At 37.9% G+C, this 22,639-nt stretch overlaps 2 protein-coding genes across 2 annotated transcripts; both read left to right on the top strand.

The window, feature by feature from the left end:
• The first annotated feature begins 995 nt into the window (after positions 1–995).
• LOC136255012 (uncharacterized) lies at positions 996–16,646 on the top strand. Its single transcript, XM_066047733.1, has 5 exons — positions 996–1,084; positions 3,508–4,081; positions 5,467–5,526; positions 5,687–5,801; positions 16,512–16,646. The coding sequence occupies exons 2-5, from the start codon at positions 3,516–3,518 to the stop codon at positions 16,644–16,646; spliced, it is 876 nt and encodes a 291-aa protein (XP_065903805.1). The 5' UTR covers positions 996–1,084; positions 3,508–3,515.
• Positions 16,647–18,704: 2,058 nt separating this feature from the next.
• On the top strand, positions 18,705–22,298 carry LOC136255879 (broad substrate specificity ATP-binding cassette transporter ABCG2-like). The gene is made up of 6 exons (XM_066048782.1): positions 18,705–18,873; positions 19,176–19,300; positions 19,388–19,542; positions 19,602–19,691; positions 21,411–21,478; positions 22,025–22,298. Exons 1-6 carry the CDS (start codon positions 18,722–18,724, stop codon positions 22,179–22,181), a joined length of 747 nt encoding a protein of 248 aa, XP_065904854.1. The 5' UTR covers positions 18,705–18,721; the 3' UTR covers positions 22,182–22,298.
• Positions 22,299–22,639: the final 341 nt, after the last annotated feature.

Genomic DNA, 22,639 nt, shown 5'->3' on the forward strand with positions numbered 1-22,639 from the left:
AGTAACAGTTATAATCTGAACAGCTAATCAAGGACAAAACTAGCTATAGTTAGAAACATTTTATTAGTGTGGCATATATACCTAATATTAGAGTTAAGAGTAGTGTGACTGCTCTATTGGAATCCCTGACTGCTCTATTAGAGTATCTCGATCTTTTACAGTAAAAAATAAGTGTCTTGCTGGGTCACATGCACTTAAGCACCTGTAATATTAATAATAGTCCTCATAAACTAGGGTTCCAGGTTTACCATGCGGGCGGGTGACCAGAAACTAAGGTTTGACTTGGTGTGGCCTTAGCCTTACTCTGTAATTGAGGTTTGCATATTAAAGAATAAGTAGCTGCTTCAAAGGGTTTAGGCCTTTTCTTGCTCTGATTATCGCCTAGTAGCTAGTCTCACAAGTAGCGAGACCTCAACTGACACCATAGATAATATAGTACAAGTAGGGATTCGCAACAGAGACGTCACTACGGACAATCCTCCGGTTACGGGTAGGGACTTTGAGTGGCGATATCTCACTAACTTTACTTTGTTTCTTCTTGAATTTACGTTGACATTTTCCTATTCACTATTAGATTAAGTGAGTGTTATCAAATCACGGCGGTTTGCAGCCAGTTTGTCTCGGAACTTTTTCGCTTTGGTTGCTCAGGCGTGGCACCAATAGTTTTTGTGGCGCTATTACTAAGGATTGTGACAAGGTACGAGAATTTTTTAAGCATCAACTAAGTCCCCAATGACTGCATGAAGATTTGTATAAAAGTTATATTTTGTGAAGTGAGGCTGATTCTGAGCCCGTAACCTTGCGTAACCAAGACCCATCAAACCCGTAACAAGGATTGTCCGTACAGTAAAAATATTAGTTCCTACGGAAATGACGTCAGCGAATCCCTGTACTGACTTTATCTATGCTGACACCTATCATATCACCTATATGTCGACATTTGACTAACACGTGATCTCACAAAAACTAGTTGTGCCCCGGTTGAGGTTGTGCCACTTACTACTCGAGTTTGCTACGTTTGATCGCCGTGACATTGCTATAACAGTTCAGTACTTCATTGTGTCCCGGAGATCGATTTCTAGAGGTACTAGATCTATAGTACGTTTTAAATACGAGGTTTATATAACTAGCTGTACATTAGCCACGAAACTATAGACCGGCTTTCAAAAATGCAATAGCTAAATGGTAGTGAGATGCATATTTTCATGACTGATTTTGGCCTGACAAGCCGGTTTGGTATTTCAATCAATGTTCCACCAGCTTCTCTTTGTTCAGGTCAGCAGTGACCTGCTTGCGTGGAGCAAGGTCACACCGTGGCAGCCCTGTGACTATTGGAGCACTTGACCTTGCTATTTCGGAAGGCCAAGTGTTGTCATCTCATTGATTTTTTGAGTTTACAGTCTTTTTGTCCAGCACTTTTACCATCTGGTGCTGGGGGTGGTGGCAAGGGGTGCAGGCACTCCGGGGAAAAAAAAAATCCAGAGAAGTATGGCTCCTCGCACAAAGGGAGGGGGAGAGGGCATTTGTCCCAAATGCCCCATCCTGGATCTGCCATTGCTATGAAGAAGAGTTGGCTTTTTTTTTTGTCTTGGATGGTAGGGCAGTTTTAATTAGAAAATTTGTTCTTCGTTTCCTGATTTTTAAAAGAAAGCATTGCAACCCTATGCCGGGAACCCAGTGAATCATTTGCTTATTACTGCATGTGCATAACTACAATAACTCTATATACTGAGTAGCAAGTTTCATCTGGTCCTTTGTGTGGAGCACTAAATTTGAAAAAAGTAAATTTTGTATCTTGTGAGATAGCTACTAAAATCGATATTTCTGTGAAGATAACAATTGTACCTCCGGTTTCATGATGGATCTAGCAGTGGGATACTACAATGAACATCCCACAGTGGTATAGGGAGATCGATTTGTAAAAGTTGATTTTTTGGATTGCGGACCCTATGATTGATGATTGATTAATTGTACACATATACAGATAGCAGTTAGCTAACTATGTGCAAAATCATTCAACAGACAACAAAAAGTACTAGTAGCATCATAAAAGTTAATGTAAGGCATTGGTTCCTTTAATTCCTGAGGCAGATGGTTCCATATTGTGGTGCCTTAGCTATATTTAATAGTGTTGTCACTTGTGCATTTACAACAGGAAAATTAAGCTACGTATACAGTAGGTAATTATAAGCCAATGACATATAAAGTTATAGGTGGTCTAATCTGCTATTTCTGTAGATCACAGTTTGAGATATCCACATCAGAGTGGGGCCATGGTGCACTCCATAATGAGCCAACCACCTCTGAAGTTAAAGTATTTGCAATTATCATGCATACCAAAGAAAATTCTGAGGATTGGTATAATGGCGATCCGATAAGTCATCCATCTCACAGTCCTGATTCATTAACTAAAGGTACTGGTAGTAAAGAAAATGACAAAATTACTCCACTAGCTAAACCTTTGGCCATTGACACATTAGGAAGGTGGACAAGCCAAAGCACTGAGATGTCTGATCAAGTGCCTAAAATACTGTAGAATGTGATACAGTGATTTTCCAAATAACAGTATGAGAGTAACCCTCCTTCTGCATCCAAATCTCCTCCATCAAGACTTGGTAGCTACTGGTCTTTCTAGGTGAAAAACAACATTGTTGCAAGCAACATTGTTGCATAGTTGCAGATGCAATAGGGAATATATGCATAATATTGTATACCGCATGCACAGACTTTGTCTAGGAATGAATGACAGGACTCCTGATAATTTTTTGAGTGCTGCCAGTACAACACAGATTTTGTCCTGACATAACATAAACTGGTCTAGTTTTGAGTTTTGCATATATCAAAAGTAGTGTAACAGTGCCGTAATGCACATGCATACTGTTTCCAGTCAAGTACAGCAGAAAAACAGGTGCTAATAAAATGAAGCTTCATGCATCCCACAAGTCATAAATAACACTGGAAAACATGATTTTAAATACAAACCACTTATGTAATTAAATTGTAAGGCTGCACTCCTGCAGTAGTGTAGCATTCTGAGTTATCCAGACAAGATGTCTGGACAATAATAAAGTTAATCAGTCAGTATGCAATATTGACCAGAAATTGTGTGGTTGTCAAATGTTATTTTGAGCTCTGAACGAGTAGCTATATACAAAGCCTGTAGTGTTAAAGTGGTTACATTGTTCACAAACATTGTCACCGTAGTTATGTAATGGTGTGTCCTAATGCTAAGCAATGCAACAATTAATTGAAATTAAGATAGATAGATTTTGATGGATTGCTAGATATTAGAAGTTGAACTAGATAGTGGCTATATTATAATATTTGCTGACCAAAGCACAGCTGGTCCTAACTGTGTATAAACAAAACTTGAACACTTTGACATTACTTAATTATGTGAAACAGAAAAGTGGGCCAAAGAAAGGAAAAAAATCCCTCCAACCTCATGCAGGATTTGAACTGCAGGCTAATAAACCATAGATAGCTTATTCAATTTATTTTCTGTAGGTTTTGAGATGTCTGTATCAGAGGACCATAGTGCATTCCCAGCCACCAGTGAGATTGGGGCATTTACAGTTAACATGTGCACCAAAGAAAATTCTAAAGAAGATTCAAATGGAGGTATTCAACTAGATTCGATTGATCATCTGTCACACAGTCCTGAGTCAATGACTGAAGGTGCTACTGGTGAAGAAAATGATGAAATTGCTCCACTTGCTAAACCTTTGACTACTGACACATCAGGAAAGTTAACTAGCCAAAGCAGTGTGATGTTTGATCAAGAGTCTCTTAAAGAACGTGATTCAATGATTGCCTGGATGACCAGTAATGATAGCAGCGTTCCTTCTACATCCAAATCTCCTCTGTCAAGACATGGTAGCAGGCTTTCTAGACAAATATCATCGACACTATTCCGTAGAGATAGCAGTCTATCTGTACAAGAGAGTTGGAGGAAGAAAGATGCCACTGGACGAGTGAAGAGTTCCAACAACTTTGTCTCCTTCCATAATATATACTACATAGTTCCACAGGGTTATTTCTGGCAGCATAAACCACCTAAAGTTATCCTTAACAATGTCAGGTAAATTAATCCTGCATGTACTATATTCATCAAAAAGTATGTTATAGAGTATTTGGCGTACAAAGACACATAATGTGATTAAAATTTCTAGGCTGGTAACTACGTATCAGTGAAACTACATGTATTTGATACATAATTACCTTCTGTGATATTGTTATAACACGCTTAGGCCACTTCAACTAAATCTTTTGTTTCTCGGACTGAAACTAGTTGAAAAGTGGGTCGGTAGGTAGGTATAAATAAAATAATAATAGGTGGTAATAATTTTTAAAAACTGAAGTTATGGCAACACGTGCTACGTCGTTCGATAACAAACTATTAGCTATGGTTAGTACATCTAAGTGACCAAACGTCCATCCATAGTCTGCTTTTACAACTCTTCTTGTAATAACCAAGCTCGCCCCACGCAAAGCAGATATGGATAGCCAACAATACATCGATGCCACAACTCATGTGATCGAACATGTGATCTTTAAAAATGAACAAAAACATTTCATTTTCAGATTTTATGGGTCGGTCGGGCCCGAGAAACAAGAAATTTAGTTGAAGTGGCCTTATCAGGGATATGACCAATTATACGCATGACACCTGAGAGATCACAGTACTCAAGGGAGAGTGCATGTATACAGTGCTTCAATCATATCTAGAATTATCGTGCCCTCAGTAGACTAAACGATCAGAGATAGCAATTTATAGTGAAACAGTACTTGTTAGTGATGGAAATCAGTGGATTCAGTGAAACCAGTGTTCAGGACTTTCGATGATTGAGTTTACACTATATACTCGTGATTTCTGAAGCAGGAGGAAGGTAATATTGAGTTATGTTTCTAGGTACATAATATAGAAGGTCAATTTTAGGTTCTTGTTATTGGAGCTTTTTTACCAAAATTGCTGTTGTATCTGAGATTATTTGTAGAATGTGTGAAGTTATACCATATAATTATGGCAAACATAGCTACAAACCGTGGTAAATCTGTAACAAACAGTGCTTTTGATCTTCATCACAGGTGTAGTATAATACTGCTTGGTAGTAAGGCGCATTTTTGTAATGCCACATCATTAGTCATACTGCATAACGTAAAGCAGGTTTTTTTCCAAGGGGAAAAATTTCCAGTTTTTTTCATGGATTAACTTTAATCCACAAAAATCCCTGCTCAAAATTTGCAGGTTGATCAAAATGGCATTGTTTAAGTAGTATTAAAAAATCCCGAAGAAGAGCGAAAATCTTCCTCCTTGACATGTTGGATGGTGGTGATCTGTGAAATATTTCCCGCTCAAAAAACTCGGCTTTAAATATATAATGGTACTTTCATATTAGTGCTCAAGAAAGTATTGTTGTCTAGTATATTGCACTTGTTATGCACATGTATGAATATCTTCTGTAGTGGAATAATGAGAGCTGGTATTAATGCCATTATGGGACCATCTGGTAGTGGAAAATCCACGTGAGTATGTGTGTGCGTATGCACTGTATATAAAAGCATGGTACAAAAGGAGATCGTATTTAAAATAATTATAGTATTTTGCCATAACTTAGAATAAGGGAATAATGCTGGGCCATAATCTATTATGCAGTTAATATTCACTGTTAACATTTGTTCACAGCTTGTTGGATATACTGGCAGACAGGAAGGATAGAAGGTGGGTCACTGGATATGTACTCATTAATGGTGAAAAACAGCCACACAATTTCAAATGTGCCTCAGGATATGTTGTCCAGGTATCTTCTTATTTAGCATTTGACTGTCACTATAATTTTGTTCCAAACATACATTTGTTCATATACAAGGAAAATTATAAATAATGCCTCTTCAGTGCCTGTGTGTAGTACATTGAAGCAAAACATGCCTTTGTGGGCCCATTCCAGTTTATTTATACATTATTACAGTGGAACCCCTCTAAGATGGACACCATTTGGGAAATATGGAGGTGTCCTGGTTTTTTAAAATTTTAAAATAATCAGTTTTAATCCACGAGACTCCAAGTGGTGGAGCAAGATGGGTTATGGTACTATGTGAACCAGATACAGTATGATCAGTTATAATTATTAGCAACAGAAATGATGTTCAGTGTTGGGAGTAACGCGCTACTTATGTAACGCGTTACGTAATATTATTACTTTTGTGGTAACAAAGTAATATAACGAAATACGCTATAAAAACAGGTAATATAACGCAAGCTACTTTACTCACAAATGTAACGCGTTACCTAAGTAATATAGTTACTGTAACGAGTCTAATATTACGTAATATTATTACTACAAGTAACGAAGTTACTAATCTCGTTAGTTATCCTCTGAGTAATGCCTAGCCACAGCGAAGTAACGAAGCCTACTGAATGAAGCTTATTCACCAGCTTCTTACTTATAACCAAAATTTGCATATTGTCCAACAGCGCAATCATGTCACGTGATAAGGTGGTAGTTTCACACGTGACAGCTTAAGGCTGTGGACACAAAGTAATATAATATGTAATATTATTACAGTTACTTTATTTTATGGGTAATATGTAACTGTAACTAAATAGTTCAGTTGCAAGTAATATGTAATATGTAACTAGTTACTTTTACAAAGTAACTTGCCCAACACTGATGATGTTATTGAGCATGGGTTATGTGGCCTCTACTACACTCACTATACAGACAATTAGGCACCACAAAAAACTTATACATGTTCCGGCCCCGGCATAAAGACTTGTTCGGATTACTCCGTATTTGATTAGTTATCAAGATGGTTGGCTATACAGATTATGTAGTTTATCCTGTATGCAGTTTATTCTTAAAGTGCACCAACTACTATTTTCAGAAGACCTGGGTAAGAGCATTAACAGCAGTACTTGTATGCGCATTCATATGGCTTCTCGTAACTTCAGCGATTTGTCTCGCACTGGCGATACAGAGACAGTGCTTTCTGCATTAAATGATGTAGCTAGTTCGATTGATTGTTGTAACTGGTAATGAACCTTTGTTATTTGTGTCCACAATTAGTGAGGTATTGTACTGTAGTGCTTGCCATGTCTGGGAATTGTGCAGTGTCTGGTTTACGGAATAGAGAGTTGCAGTCCAGAGGCGGATCCAGGATTTTGCTAAGGGGAGGCACAAAGGTAGAAGTCATGCACTCGCACACTCCCCGAAATGCAAAGCATGAGTTTTCTCAGTAGGGGGAGGAGGTCTGGGGGCATCCCCCCTCCCAGGAAATTTTGAAAATTTAACATTCTGAGATTGAATTTGGTAACAATTCAGGGGCGGATCTAGGATTTATTAAAGGGGGGAGCTAACTCAAGGTATTAATCTCTTGGGTGGAAGTGTGCAAAGCACACCTCCCAGCACAAAACATGCTGGAACTAGGGAGGTCTGGGGGCATGCCCCACCCCCAAGAAATTGTTGAAAAATAGATGCTAAATACTGCAATTTGGAGACATTTCCACATAAAATGCATATTTCTGCCTGTAGATATTTTATATACCGCCTTTAGATAATATGGCTCTCTGCAGCATTTGCTAATGGAAAGGCTTGGGTATAGGTTCAGACAACCAAGCACATGATGCACCCTCTCACAATTATGTGCATGATAGAATCATAATGTTGAAACTGGAAAATTTTGAAATTTGGATGATACGAGATTGAATCTGCGAGCATTTTCAATGGAGATTGTGTACCTGAATTAAGTATACCAGTACTGGTAATACTACACAAGTAAATGAACAAGCCTTTTAAACAGACCAATGCACTCATTGTATGTATAGGCACAGGCAGATTTGAAATATTCCGTAACAGAATCAACTTTATGCTTACACTGAATGTTCTATTAGAGTAGTTAGGTGGCTGCTCTATTAGAGTATCTCGATCTTGTACACCTCCAATGCTGATCCGGGTCCTTGTTGCATAACCTTTAGCATAAATCCACTGATAATGCCTTGGAAAGATGTTTATAAGGTGGTTTTATGAGTATTTGTATTATTAGTGATCATATAATTATGCTAAGACAAAATTTCATTATAATCCTCAGCATATTGATCAAGTAAAGCCTAAAAGTAAAGGGGGGCTTTAGCCCCCAAAGCCCACCCCCTAGATCTGCCCCTGCAATTTTGACTGAAATTTGTTGATAGTTCAAACACTGGAAGATACTGGTTAAAAACCAGAATTAGTGTAGCTAAAGGCCTAGGCTGCTCCCTAAGGACATTTTGAAAATTTAAGTTCTGAGATTGAATTCAGTGGCAATTTTGACTGAAATTTGTTGATAGTTTAAACACTGGAAGCTACTGAGTTAAAAACCAGAATTAGTGTAAAGGCCCAGGCTGCTCCCTAAGGAAAGTTTGAGATATTAACATTCTGAGATTGAATTTGGTGACAATTTTGACTGAAATTTGTTGATAGTACTCAGGGCCGCCCAGAGAAATTAAGGGGCCCAGGGCAAAGAGTTAAAGTGGGGCCCTTGACCCAAGTTGTAAGGTGAAGACCAAAAAAAAAAAAAAAAGGTCACAACCTGCTGGCAATGACAATAACTACCCATCACCAACCATATCTCCTTATCTATAAGCTTGCTACACTGCTCCTCTGAAGAATACTGTGACTGCTCTATTAGAGTATTTAGATCTGACTGCTCTATTAGAGTATATCGATCTTTTAAACAGGTATTCAGGGGGCCCTTCATGGGGCCTCCTGGGGCCCCTTTCAGGCTGGGGCCCGGGGCAAAATGCCCCAGTTGTCCCCCCCCTGTGGGCGGCCCTGATAGTACTAGTTCAAACACTGGAAGCTACTGACAGAATTAATGTAAAGGCCTAGCTGCTCCCTAAGGAAATTTTGAAAAATTAACATTCTGAGATTGAATTTTCTACCTGTACCTTCCTTGGGCACTAAGCTGGACAATGAATCTTTGAGGATTGCTCTTGGTCTACGTCTCGGTGTTCCCATCGTTGTCGAGCATACGTGTGTTTGTGGCAGTAAAGTTGATGTTTTGGAACTCACGGTTTGTCTTGCAGGTGTAGTGGAGGCCATATTCCTCGGCACACTGCAGTGAATGAAACTATTTGCCGTGCTCTGGTGTCTGGAGGTGTACCTGCTGTTTTGGAGCCAGTAGGTGTGTGTCGTAATGATGGTAAGAGGCCAGATGGCATGTCATTGATTCCTTGGTCACAGGGCTTGCCCTTGCTCTGGGACTTTACCTGTTCAGACACCCTGGCCCCATCTAATTTATCTACTTCTGCAAGTGGTGCCAGCCGGCTGGCAAACTCTGCAGAGTCAGCTAAGTGCAGAAAGTATTCTTCTCTGATTCCATCATTTCACTTCTCCCCTTTATGTGTTGAGACCTTGGGTGCTTGGGGATCATGTGCATGCTCATTAGTGAGGCGGATAGGTTCCCGGGTGATGGAACAGTCTGGTGATAATAGGGCCACCCAATTTTTGATTCAGAAAGTTGCCATTGATGTTCAACGTGGCAATGCTACTTCTGTAATGGCAACAATGCCATCATCCCAGGACTGGGCAGAGTTTGCCTCTCTGCCCACTGTTTAAGTGTTTATTTATATTATCATTGTCAAAAAAAAGAAAAGAAAAAAAAGTGAAGAAATAAAAATGAACTTTTGGGCACTTATATCTCGAAAATGGCTAAGGCGATTTTCTTCAAATTTGGTATGTGGGGTAGCCTACCTGGCAGACACCTCTGCAGCAAAACTGGTTCCAATCGGATGAAGGATCACGGAGCTACAAAGGTGTGCAAATTGCGTTTTCTTTCTTCCTGTCAATATACTCACTGTGTGGCGCGCCAGCTTCTTGGGCCGCACGACACACTACCGTGTGTCTTGATAAAGAAATTGGCTTTTTAGAATGATTTTGCTGATTTTGCTGAAATTAAGTTAAAATTTTTAGAATTAGCATAAGGTCGCCTGCACAAGCATTACAAAAAATTTAAGCATATACTGGAATTTGGTGTGCAGCTGCATCTCCAGAGAATTTCTACAGTCACTAGGGAGTGGATAGAGTCATTAACTCAATTTATAACAGGTGTTTTAGTTGTTTAAAATGATAAACGGTGTTTTATAATTATATGTTACTCTTGACTGTTTTATTAGAGTAAATGACTGTTCTATTAGAGTATCTCGATTTCTAAATGTAGAGGGTGCTCTATCCCACCTAGTTTCCCTTGTGCTATGTCAGTATGGGTAACAATTGCTACAGACACATTTATTATAGTCATAAACTGCATAAAAATGTTTGAATTATGTCTAAGGTGCCTAGCTATGTTCAATGAGCAACACTATAACCCCCCCCCCCCCCCCTTGGATTCACCCTGGTGTCCGCTATTGAGGAGGCATTAATACACACAGGTATTGAAAGTTGCATTTGGGACTTTATTAATTATCCGTTATAAAGAGACCGTCCGCCATTCAGAGGTGTCCATTAAGAGGGGTTCCACTGTATATGTGACTGTCTCAGCAAAAACCTCACACAAGCATATATAAGTACTTTTTAACAAAACAAATTTTAATTATATGTGAATTTATGTGTGTTGCAAGAAATATATAATATGCAAGTTTAATCAAGGAGTAACAAGTCTCAAATCAATTAAACTTATACACCATCTTATTTTCCTGCTTAAAATATATTTATTTCATTCTTGTAGCCCCAAGGATATGTGTGTCATGCGCATTTATTTACAATGCAGTAGATGTAAATAAGATCATAGTCATTTGTTCATTTAAAATGCCTTCATACTTATATGGCGTAGCCAGACTTTTGTTGATGCCAAGGCCAAACTCTATAGCTAGATAATATAGCTAGGGAAGGCATACAGTATTAGTGTGCACAGTACACTAGCATGCAAAGCATGTCATCCTGGGTGGGATCTGGGAAAATTACCATATAGCAGGTTATTTTGAAGGATTTTCAGATATTCTGAAGAGGCTCTTCTCTTCAAAAACAAGTTGATGTGCTACTTCTAAAAACCAGGCGCCATGCAGCTAGCTAACTCATCTGGAATAACTATAGACAGTGTATACTACTATGAATTAACCAACTATGTATTACTACTTTACAATAGGGTAGTTTGGGTTGTGCAATAATATAATTAGCTATTTCTCGTATTTCGTAATTCATGAAATATTCGTAATTAGTTCAATTACGTTGCTATGCACTGCTAAGGAAGCGTTTGTTAAATAAACCGCTTTTACCAACATATTACGCACAAAACTATCTTCTAAAAACTGTGTTATAGTGTGACTAACGTGTTTTTCCCCACAAATTCTCTCGACAAAGCCTCAAAGCTGCTCTTCATTTTCGTTCGCGTACGTAAGGGATACGCCCCCTTTCAACTCGAAGCGATAGGCTATTCCTGGCAGTGTACGAGGCCTGCACCGTTGTTTTTCAGTTGCTAAATGCCTGAAAACCTCAAGGGGAAGGTAGTCTGAGGAAAGTCACCACACCCGTATTTCAGTCCGCCGAAAAGAAACCACCTCAGAGCAAAGTTCACCTGTGCAGAAGTTTAATACAGACTTCATTTCACTTTTACTTCTTACGTAAAAGCTGCTTTTACCGTTGTTAAACGATTTTGCTCACGTGGGTGCGAACGGACAAACATAGGTAGATAGGTAGATAGATAGGTAGATAGATAGGTACACAGGTTCTAATATAGTTCTTGCGCGTCGACAAATTTAAAGCGGAAGTCACGTGTGGTAATTATAGTTTGAAGTCCAAAAATGAATCGATTTGATTGGTCGAAATCCTATGCACGTGATTTCGCTTGATTTTGTTGTCGCGCAAGAACTAGTAGAAGCTGTGTACACACACACACACACTTTTACGAAAACAATTTCAGTAAACCAGGCGCACGCCCACAGCCGGCCTTCGGCCGGCTGTGGGCGTGCGCCTGGTTTAATGAATTCCCAATACCTCCTGTTCTTTGAAAATAAATTCCCACAATTAAAAGTAATTTGCCTTCATGTGACTGGCATGAACACGTTAAATCACTCAGCACTCATTGGTGATTGTAATGGTTTATTTATTTATTTATTATTACTGAGCAGCCAGCACTGCTGATGCGCTCAGGAAAAAAATCACACATGTACATTACTACAATAATTAGAAACGTTAACTGAGAAAGAGTCAGAGTCATTTAAATCAATTAGGAATTGTGGCAACAAGTTCCAGTCTTGAGCTGTTCTGGAGAAAACTTTTTTGGTAAGCTGTAGTAGATGTTGTAGGGAGTATGAAATGGTACTGATGATATTGCCTGGTTTCTCTGGTCATTGGAAGAGAATAGATGTGAAGTGCTTTGTAAAATGTCTGCAGTCTGGATATCTTGCATCGAGTTTTAAGTTCAGGCCAGGAGAGATGTTGGAGCATGGAAGTAATTGAACTGTATCTACTGTAATCTTTCAATACTCATCTTGCTGCTCTTCTTTGAATATTTTCAAGTTTATGTACATCACTATTATAAATAGGGTCCAGGTTAATCAGTATCATTATACTGTGCTGATCCATGGTTGGGAATTGACGCCATCTGCTGCAATTCTAGCATAGGCCTGATTGAGCAGGGGGCTGATTAGAATCACCTCGGCTCCACTCGAGACTCCCTCAGTTTTCTCTCCAGTGCATAGGGATGGGGATTACTCCATCAGTAAGTTAGTTTTTGGCAAGCATGTATGCATATCTTTCGTATTAATTGTAACACAAGATCCCATTTAGCTATTTGAAATCCACCTGCACATTGAAATATGCACTCTTTGACAATAAAACCTTTGAAATTCAAATTTTGCCTCTTCTGCAAAATTTTCTGCTCCAAGAATAACGATAGTCTCCATGAAAGTTTTGAATATTGAGATTAAATCTGAAAGTGATCATTTCAGCAATTTATCACAATATTAATATAATTATTTGATTGTTGTATTAGGGTGATTGCTCTATCTGGTATCTCAATCCACCATAAATAAATTAAGCATTAGGAGTCTGTAAAATTGAATGTGAGGCTGAATTTTGCAGTTTACTAGAATAGCTACTATTACTGAATATTTCCTGACTGCTGTATTAGGGTGATTGTTCTATTAGAGCATCTCGATTTTAGCTATATCCAGTGGCATACAGTTGTTGATGCCTGTGCCCAGGTTCTGGCTATGCCTCTGGTAAGTACTAGTGAATACAATGCTAAAAATATACCTTAGTTGATTTGCCGATTCATGGTAACATTTTAAGCCAAATCCCAACTCTGCATAGCAAAGCAAATGAAAGTTATGATGGCTGCAAATTTAAGTACATATAGTTTATTTTCACTATGGTCGCTTTACAAATCGATTTCTTTGCTCTTCCTACTGTCTAGCACTATAATTTCATAAGCTACTAACCACAATAGACTGAAACTTTGGCGATCTATTCTTTGGATACTGTAGAGACAATAAAAGTAATTTTGGAAATTGTGCAGACTATGTGGGAGTTTTTGCTGAGACAGTCATGCTTGTAAAGGATTTGAAGGCGCATGAATTCCATTTGTGATCATTCTATAGGATGTAATAGTTGACCCACTAGTCTAACAGTTCATGTAGGGACCACAAGTTGTGTGCTTTTGCAAAGTCTATATTTGTCTCATAACACTGTGGGTGATGTAGCTAACTAACTATACTTAGCACATGTGACCATTGTGTTTAGTGTCCCAAACAATGCTGGGTAGTTACTTATTAAAAGTACTAATATTATTTACTACTTGTTGCTACCATAAAAGCATGGTTCTTGATCTATTTTACTTACAAATATAACTGCTTACTAACTTGGCTATGCCACAAAATTCCAGATTGAATACACTACTTCAATTTCAATACATAGCAACACAAGGCGATAACATTACTTTAGACCCTTTTGTGGTGGATTTTGGAGGTGTCTAAGTTACTTAGACCCTTTTCATGTTTACTTAGACCCTTTTCATGTTTATTACGTGCACCTGCACTGGTAGTGCTGGCAAAGCATTGCCATCTGAAAATCAAGCCTGTAACTGTTGTTAGAGTGATGGCTTGTTTCTACTAATTAATGCTACATTTCTCTGTTACAAGCAGTTTTCAACACTGCTAAGGTACAAAAACTACATAAAGCGTCTAAGTAAGTTAGACCCTTTATGTAGTTTTTGTACCTTAGTGGTCTGTAGTCTAACTATTACATAATGTCATAGTAAAGTTCATAAGTGTCCACGTTATTACTGTAGCTCAAGAAATATTATATAGCACATCATTTATGCTATAATATTATGTACTTTCATTACTGCAAATTATGTAACACATTATGTCTAACATTGAAACTTGGAAGCAGCAAAAATTTTGACAAGACATAGCTAGCTACCATACTGTTACAGGGACTGATTATATGGGTCATGGTGTTTATTTTATAACAAATTAAAATACTTGGAGTTGTGCAAATATCCCAGTGTTAATTAGTTTTACTCATTATCAGATGTCACTGGCAGTAAACAATGGACCGTCGTGCATCACGTTCCTGAGCGTTTACGCAACAAACACGGAAAGTCCCACACTGTTAGTAGTTCATTTGACCATCGTACGACTGTCATGTTCCCAAGCATTTACACAACTAACATGGAAAGTCCCACACTGTTAGTAGTTGATTCCACTGTTGTACGACCATCACATTCCCAAAAGTTTATGATAGTAACTCCGGCACTAGCGCACGTGGCAAGTTGTGACTTTTATTGCATGTGGCGTGTTGATTATGGCGAGCAACGTTGAAAGCAGAAGAGAGGGAAGAAAGACTCAGAAGAAGAAGAAATCATGATAGGCTTAGAAGAGAAACAGAAACTGAAGAAGAAAGACAAGCAAGGTTTGTTGTGGATAAACGGACAAAGCTACTTAGAAACTGACAAATCTATCATTGCCATGCAGTCCAACAGTTAATGTACGCATGCGCAAACATATGTTCTAATTAATTAAAGTACAGTACTGTAATTTTCCGGTTTGTTGTCAAAGATAAACTCCACGCATGCTCAAGCAACGTTGCACATGATGTAAATATGTTCTAAACATCGTAGCAGATGCTTGTAATCAAAGAGTGGATGGTTCACTCTCTATAATCAACTGATTGTGTTAGTTTACTGGTACTTTCATCCGTTAAATATTCATGAAAAGATTTGAATTTTACTGCACATGCACAGATCTAATTTCCGTTTGTGACAACGAACTGGAAAACCATGATACTACATACAGCTGTAACGTACTGATGTTATGCAAATGGCATGCCACTTTACAAAAATTACTAGCTACAGTAGAACGTACCTAACTACCTTCACTCAGCCTTTATCTCTAAAATTGATAACAGGAGCATAATGACTGACTGCTTGAAGTACCCCACCTCAAACTTTAAGCAGCCCTTTCCTGACATCATAAGTGTATCAAAAGTGCCACCAGATTAATATTACAGTACCCATTACTCAAAATTATCATGCCAAGTCCTAGCCGACTATGCTAAGTATGCTTCATACACAGTTATGTAGCTATATACTGGCAAGCCACTGAGCCTCCTAACTTGAACTTTTTCACCTTCCTCCAGCTGCCTCTAAAGTAGCCTGAGCATTCCTGTATGTATAGCTACAAACACACACGTATTAAACGCTATTCATGCAAATACAGTTGATGCTGCATCACTTTTTACACAACTCAGGCTTGCCCCATCATGCTTTAGCATCTGTCTAGTAATGTAATCCAAAGAGGGGAGACAATGATAGAGTTATTTTTTCTACATGTCTTTATCATGGACAATATAATAGATTGTGTCTGACTTACAGTGGTACTCGACTAATATGCTTTTATATCCTGAGTTCTGATCTTGAGTATAAAATCTGATAGTTATACCTTATAAGTAAAAACAAAGTAGTTATGCAAAACTGTGCAATGTGGTTCTGCATTTCAGTGGTTGGAAACCATACCTTACATGATAAACAGCAGATTTTATTTCAATACCTCAAATTTCACACATGCTTTGGCATCAATAATATGCTGCTATGTTAATGGTGCAGGTGATGTAATAGTATTCATATGTAGCTAATCATTCCTGCACATTTGAGTGGTTCATACACCATAATTATGTTGGATGTGATGCAAGAGATCAATTTTCAATGCTAAAATTTCTAGCCAATTAAGAAATAATATGTACATAGTTCAACCTGCTAATTGTAGAACAGTATTTGACTATTTTATTAAAGGATTTTATTACATTAATCAATAGTACACCATATACAGTGCTACACAAAATGTCTTAACGTACTTCATACGTACAAGTTTCATTATTTTTTCAAGTCACATAAACTTTGCAGATTCCATGGTTGTTTGGCTACCTGCAAAAGTTTCATCCTTCATTTGAAGTTGTAATTTTGTTCATCTGCAAAAAAATTGTAACTTCACTATCAGCACATATATGCTGTGTACATCTGTCACTGCTATATTCCAGGATGACATTTTAACTGGTACACTGACTGTGAAGGAGAATGTCTACTTGTCTGCCTTATTGAGGTTACCACCTGAAATGGCTAAAGATGAGAAATTGACCCTCAGCACTACTCAAACTACACGAGGCTGGTTTTAATAGACGTCTTTTCTGGGTGGTGTGGAGTGCCCAAATGGCGGTTTCAGGCCTTGTGAAGGACCTGGCCTGGCAAGAATCAGTGGTTTACTGGTGGACAGCCTTATAATGTTGGCCAGACGTGTTCTCTGTAGATTTTGCTACATATCAGCCACTAAGGAGCCAGCACAGCCCTGTAATCTCGTGTCTGGACTCCAATCGTGGTCTGCCTCCATTTTGAGGCCTATCTTTTTCCCTCCCCGCCACCCCCCAGCCTCCACCCCCGCCACCCCCCAGCCTCCACCCCTTTGTGAGCACTCGTGATACTACTTCGCTCGTCCAACTGCTCAGATTTTCTATCTTATTTGGCGGGAAACTGTACAAGCAGCTACAGGTACTGGAAGTGGCTTGAAAGGTAACAGATTGATGCATCTTTTGTGTAAATTTCATACGCGTGCTTGCTATCCTAGGAGAGTTATGCTGGCTTCAATTCTTTAAAACCGTTTATCTCGAAACTTCTAATGTGCGATTTGGATCGTTTTTCCAAAATCCAGTCACATATTATTATTATATAACACTCATCTAGCTGTAAAGGAGCCAAACACACAAAAACATACTTTGGAATCACTCCATGACCAGTGCCAGCCACCACACACTGACCAGACTTCTTTCCACTGCTCCAGGATTCTTGGCAGGTCACGTGATCTCACGTGATGCTCCGGAAATAATTTATAATTTTATGTATTATGCTATGCTGCACTGCTCAAAAATTTGTCTATTGTACTTAAATTTATGCTCAATATTTACCTTATATGTTCAAATCATGCTCAGTATTTATACCTCAGTCTCTAAGTTGTTGAAGCACAGACTCTAAATCCTTGCTTATCAAAATGCATATAACAGAAAAGATCGATATATTCAAATAGAACAGTCAGCTCTCTATTTCTCTGAATATTCTATTAGAGTATATTGATCTTTTTCTGGGATATGTATTTTGATAAGCAAGAATTTATGGTAATGCACAAGTGTTCTGCCTATTATACTAGCATTATGCTCAATGCTTTTAGGCACCCATTAGGCTCATTATTATGCCAGCATAATCAGCGGGTCCCTACATTCTTTCTTTATCTAATGATCACTCAGCTGATAGCTGCATATGAGATATTCTACACCAAAACTGAAAAGGTTTCTGTTTGATATGCTATGTGAGTGTGCATTTGTGAGTATGTAGTGTGTGTGTGTGTGTGTGTGTGTGTGTGTGTGTGTGTGTGTGTGTGTGTGTGTGTGTGGTGTGTGTGTGTGTGTGTGTGTGTGTGTGTGTGTGTGTGTGTGTGTGTGTGTGTGTGTGTGTGTGTGTGTGTGTGGTGTGTGTGTAATGTGTGTGTGTGTGTGTAGTGTGTGTATAGTATGTACAAGTTGAGCTGGATCCTGAAAAACAGCTAAAAATCAAAAGTGGATTTTTCTCAAGAGTATTTCAGCCAACCAGATGATTAGTGGTGACAGAAAAGTTGTCAACAACAGATACGTACAGAATACACACTGCATTTTATGGCTTCCTCTTGAGAAAAAATCTTCTTTTAATTTTTAGTTGTTTTTCAGGATTCAGCTCAACGTGAACATACTATACACACACATCACACTATAGACACGTACGGTTTGGCTCCATTACAAGTTCGGGAAAGAGCTGCAATGGGAACTGTACTTATATGGCTTCCTCAAAGGAAATGTATTGTGAAAATTTTGATTGGCCATAAATATTATGTCAAACATTTGAACAAAAAGATTTTGAAATATTTTTAGCAGGTCAAGCAGTGCTACAAATGAGCCAAATTTCAAGATCGTGTGTAATTGCATCCATGAGTTATTAAATGTTTTTGAGGATTCAGCTCAATGTAAACATACTATAGTGTGTGTGTGTGTGTGCGTGCGTGCGTGCGTGCGTGCGTGCGTGCATGCGTGCGTGCGTGCATGCGTGCGTGTGTGTGTAGTGTGTGTGTGTAGTGTGTGTGATGTGTGTGTGTGTTGTGTGTTGTGTGATGTGTGTGTGTGTGTGTGGTGTGTGTACTGTATGTTGTCTGTAGTGTGTGTGTTTTGATGTGATGTGTGTGTATGCATGTCCATGTGCCATACAGTACAGAATGTTTCATCATCCTTTACACATATCTGGAGGAATATTCTTTTGCATGCTATGCAACCTGTTTGCAGTGGCTTCCAGTTTGGAATTGTTCATTAGTGAAAGAGCATTGTTCATGTGAGCGGTGTATATTGGTTATGTATATTTTATATATAACACAATGTTGAATAACATAATAAACGTGTTATGTGCTTCCTCTCAACAGTTTACTCACAATCTCAGCAATACAAATATTATGGCTCAGTTACCATATACATGCATATGTATATTTTACACAAAATTCCATTCATTTAATAGAGCAATCACTTTCAAGTCAGAAATTATGTCATATACAGATCTCAGCTTTGTGGTCTAATATGGCTATTGGTTTTACTGAAACTTTGTGATGCTGTCATATATTATGTGTTTCTTTTTGATAGCCATGAAAACTCAAGTGGTTACTATCGTGTGTCATCGTACTTCCTTTCAAAATTCATCGGAGATTTAATTCCTCTCAGGTTGCTACCAATTCCTTTCTTTTCTGTTATAGCATATTGGATGGTTGGTAAGACTTTGTTGTAGCTATAGTAAAAATTGTAGTTTACCATTTTAGCTGTGGATATCTTAATGTACATGGTTCTGCTTGTTTCAGGGTTACAAGCTGATGCAGGAAAGTTCTTCTTATTCATGTTGGGAATATTTGGTAAAAACATGGCAGCAGCTGGTTTGGTGTTGTTCATTGGAGCCGCTGTGGGTATATTTACTGTTGCTCAGACCATCTACACTGTACTGCTAGTGTTTGCCATGGTACAGCATATAGCATATTTTGCCATAATACATTATAATTGTGTATGTTCATTTTGTAGATATTTGGTGGGTTCTTTATAAGCTTAAGCTCAATACCTGGATGGCTGGCTTGGCTGCAGTGGTTCAGTTTTTTAAAATACACCTTTGCTGTAAGTATATTGTACAGTAATGATTTGAGTTTGATGTATGCTTTGGTTACTGTAGTGTGTAAGGATGGATCTGTAATTTACATGCAAATTTTATTAAATGACTTTGGGTCTCAGTAGTGTTTATGGGCTTGTAGTTGCTGTCTCTTACCTGTGTTTACAAAAAATTGGAATTTTCAACTAGGGTAGGGACCATAGATAAAAAGTACTGAAACAAGCTGGAGTAGTGCACGATATTAAATCACAGTAAAACAATAAGAAATGTTATATCCCTACTGTGCATTTCCATTATGGTATCTTGAGCACAGTGGTGATATAATACTTCTTATTGTTTTACTGTGACTTAATATCGTGCACTACTCCAGCTTGTTTCAGTACTTTTTATTGATGTGCTATGGCCCCTACTCTAGTTGAAAATTCCAAATTTTTCTGTGTACTTGTTAGTTAACTTTTTTGTGAATAATTATTGTGACTGGTGAACAATTATCGTCTGAAAACTGAAGTATCCATTACACTTCGTTGTCAGCTATTTCGAACCTGTTACACAGCATTTCGGATCAAGAACTGTTCGAAAAGCACCTCTGCAATCCATGCATACCGAAAGAAAGAAATGGTGCCACGCCCCCAGTTATATCCATTATCATCTGAAAAGTGAAGTATCCATTCAGTGTTTATTCTAGGGCTGTTAGGGGGGAACTTTCTCCCCCTAAAATCTCAGACTCACCACTATACTTTAGCTTGTTTTTTTTTAAAAAACTATAAAAAGTGCCTTCAAATTTCAATCTCAGAGTGTTTACTATGTAAAACTTTCCCAGGTTAGAAATTACTGACACAGCCTTAAAATGCTCTCAGGTTTAAATCTCTAAAGGTATACATATAAAACTATCAAAAAATTCCTACTTAAAGTGATGGCTATTCAGTATATGATAGCCTATTTCTTTGTTGTTTCTATAAATAATGTTCTTAATTCTCAAAATCGTCCTTAAATTCAATCTCATTTTCTAAGCCGGTTTGTTTTCACAATACAGCTAGCAAAGTACCCCCAGATTTAATTTCAGAAAGCCTGATTTTAAAAACATTTCCTTGTTTTTGCTATTATTGTGGTATCATACAATTATGGCCAATACAATGTCTCATAAAAATTGTGATTCAACATACACAGTACACTACTAATAAATAATTCACATGCATTAATTGTCCTAGATATTACATCATTACAACACTCATGCATCAAGCCCTACAACCATAGGATCTGAATCACAAAAATCAACATTCATGATACAGCTAAGTAGTTTGGAACTTTACATGGTTGTGAACTTGTAGCTAGTTATCAATCATAGACTTTCACCTGGTCACCCCCCAAATTCCTGATTCACCCCCAAAGAAGAAATCCTAGAATAAACACTGTATCCATTACGCTTCATTGTCGGCTATGTTCAACCCGTTACACAGCAGTACGAATCAAGAACTGTTCGAAAAGCACCTGTGCAATCAGAGTAGCCACTATGAAAATAATACGGACGATTTCCGTTTCGAAGGGAAGCCATCACATGCAACCGCACTGCACACTGCTCTGAGTGCTGATCATGACACTGTTTATATATACCCAATGGGTAGGTTGCAACGTTGATGTATGTATGTGACCTGGTCCTAGTAATAATAATAGTAGTAATAACAATATAAACATATAGCAACTTCATATTTACTCTATTTTGTTTACAGATTTTGTTGGAGAATGAGCTGGAAAATACTCACTTTACTTTCTGTGCTGTCTTTAATGGAACTAACTGGTATGTATACCCACACTGATAATACAACATTGTTTGTTGACTGCATTGTAAGAGCCAATTTAAAGAAGATCTAGTGACCTAATCATTGCTGACTTAATAGGCTATAATCTTGGCTTTAATTTGTTGGAACCATCTGTTGGGTTCCCTTATGCCCCTTTTTACTATGTCAACAACAGGTACTGCTTATGCGAGCATGCATGGGAATGCAATGCAAACATTAAACCAAAGTGGTGATCCATTTTCAACTACTGCCCACTACCATAGCAATTCACATCATCACCAACATGGTTCAAGATAGCATTATTGGTCCAAGCAGGTTATGTTGTCAATGTAACTGTAATTGATAGTGTCATAAAAAACTGCAGTGTGTAACAAGTGCATAATATTGTAGTCACACAATGGCTAACATTATTGTGATTTACAAAGCCAACATTTTGTCCACTAGTTGTATTAAATTGAATCAACAATAAGGCTACAGTGTAAAAGCAATGAACATATTTACAATGCTGGATGAAATTGTTTTTCACTGCATTGTGTCTGTTTTAGTTTGGATACAAGAGTGATGTTGGGTAATGATTACCTAAGGAGTCTTGATTTTCTTCAGTACAATATATACTTGAATTTCTTGGGACTTGGACTACTAGCACTAACCACATTTACGCTCACCTACATTTCTCTACTTTGTGTCAAGAAGACAACATAGAAGATCATGTTTATTTGCATGGAGCTTACTGTGTATGCATTGTATTTGAGCTTTTGTATGTTAACAGTTAGGTAAATATTGTTATATGTGTATATAATTTTATCTGAAATATTTTGTACGCTTTCATACTCACATAACAAAATTAAAGTTAGCTATAAAACAAAAATGTTATGAGCCTTTTTAAAAACATCATAAAGAAAATGCATGGAACCACTGAGCAGAGTTTACTGGTCCAAATGGTCAGACTGGAACTTGACCAATAATCTGTTGGTTAAAAGCAGTGAAACTTTTTACCACACATATATAGATGATGTTGCATAACAGTCCTGATGTACTCTACCTGTACCTATGGTACCACAAGCTTTCAAAATTTTTACTCTATCACTTCATTCTGCCAGATCTTAATGTGTATCAATAACTTTGATAGCAAAAATTGTTTCAGAAATGTTTAGCAATAA

This window comes from Dysidea avara, chromosome 5, assembly GCF_963678975.1.
Source record: "Dysidea avara chromosome 5, odDysAvar1.4, whole genome shotgun sequence".
Classification (NCBI taxonomy): Eukaryota; Metazoa; Porifera; class Demospongiae; order Dictyoceratida; family Dysideidae; genus Dysidea; species Dysidea avara.

Bases quoted from the DNA above. Each gene is read 5' to 3' on its own strand.
- LOC136255879 (XM_066048782.1), top strand. From the start codon at position 18,722: ATGTGTGTGTATGCATGTCCATGTGCCATACAGTACAGAATGTTTCAT. The intron at 19,543-19,601 runs GTACAGCATATA...TTCATTTTGTAG, and splicing joins TACTGCTAGTGTTTGCCATG to ATATTTGGTGGGTTCTTTAT. The intron at 21,479-22,024 runs GTATGTATACCC...TGTCTGTTTTAG, and splicing joins GTCTTTAATGGAACTAACTG to TTTGGATACAAGAGTGATGT.
- LOC136255012 (XM_066047733.1), top strand. From the start codon at position 3,516: ATGTCTGTATCAGAGGACCATAGTGCATTCCCAGCCACCAGTGAGATT. The intron at 5,527-5,686 runs GTGAGTATGTGT...ATTTGTTCACAG, and splicing joins TCTGGTAGTGGAAAATCCAC to CTTGTTGGATATACTGGCAG. The intron at 5,802-16,511 runs GTATCTTCTTAT...GCTATATTCCAG, and splicing joins CCTCAGGATATGTTGTCCAG to GATGACATTTTAACTGGTAC.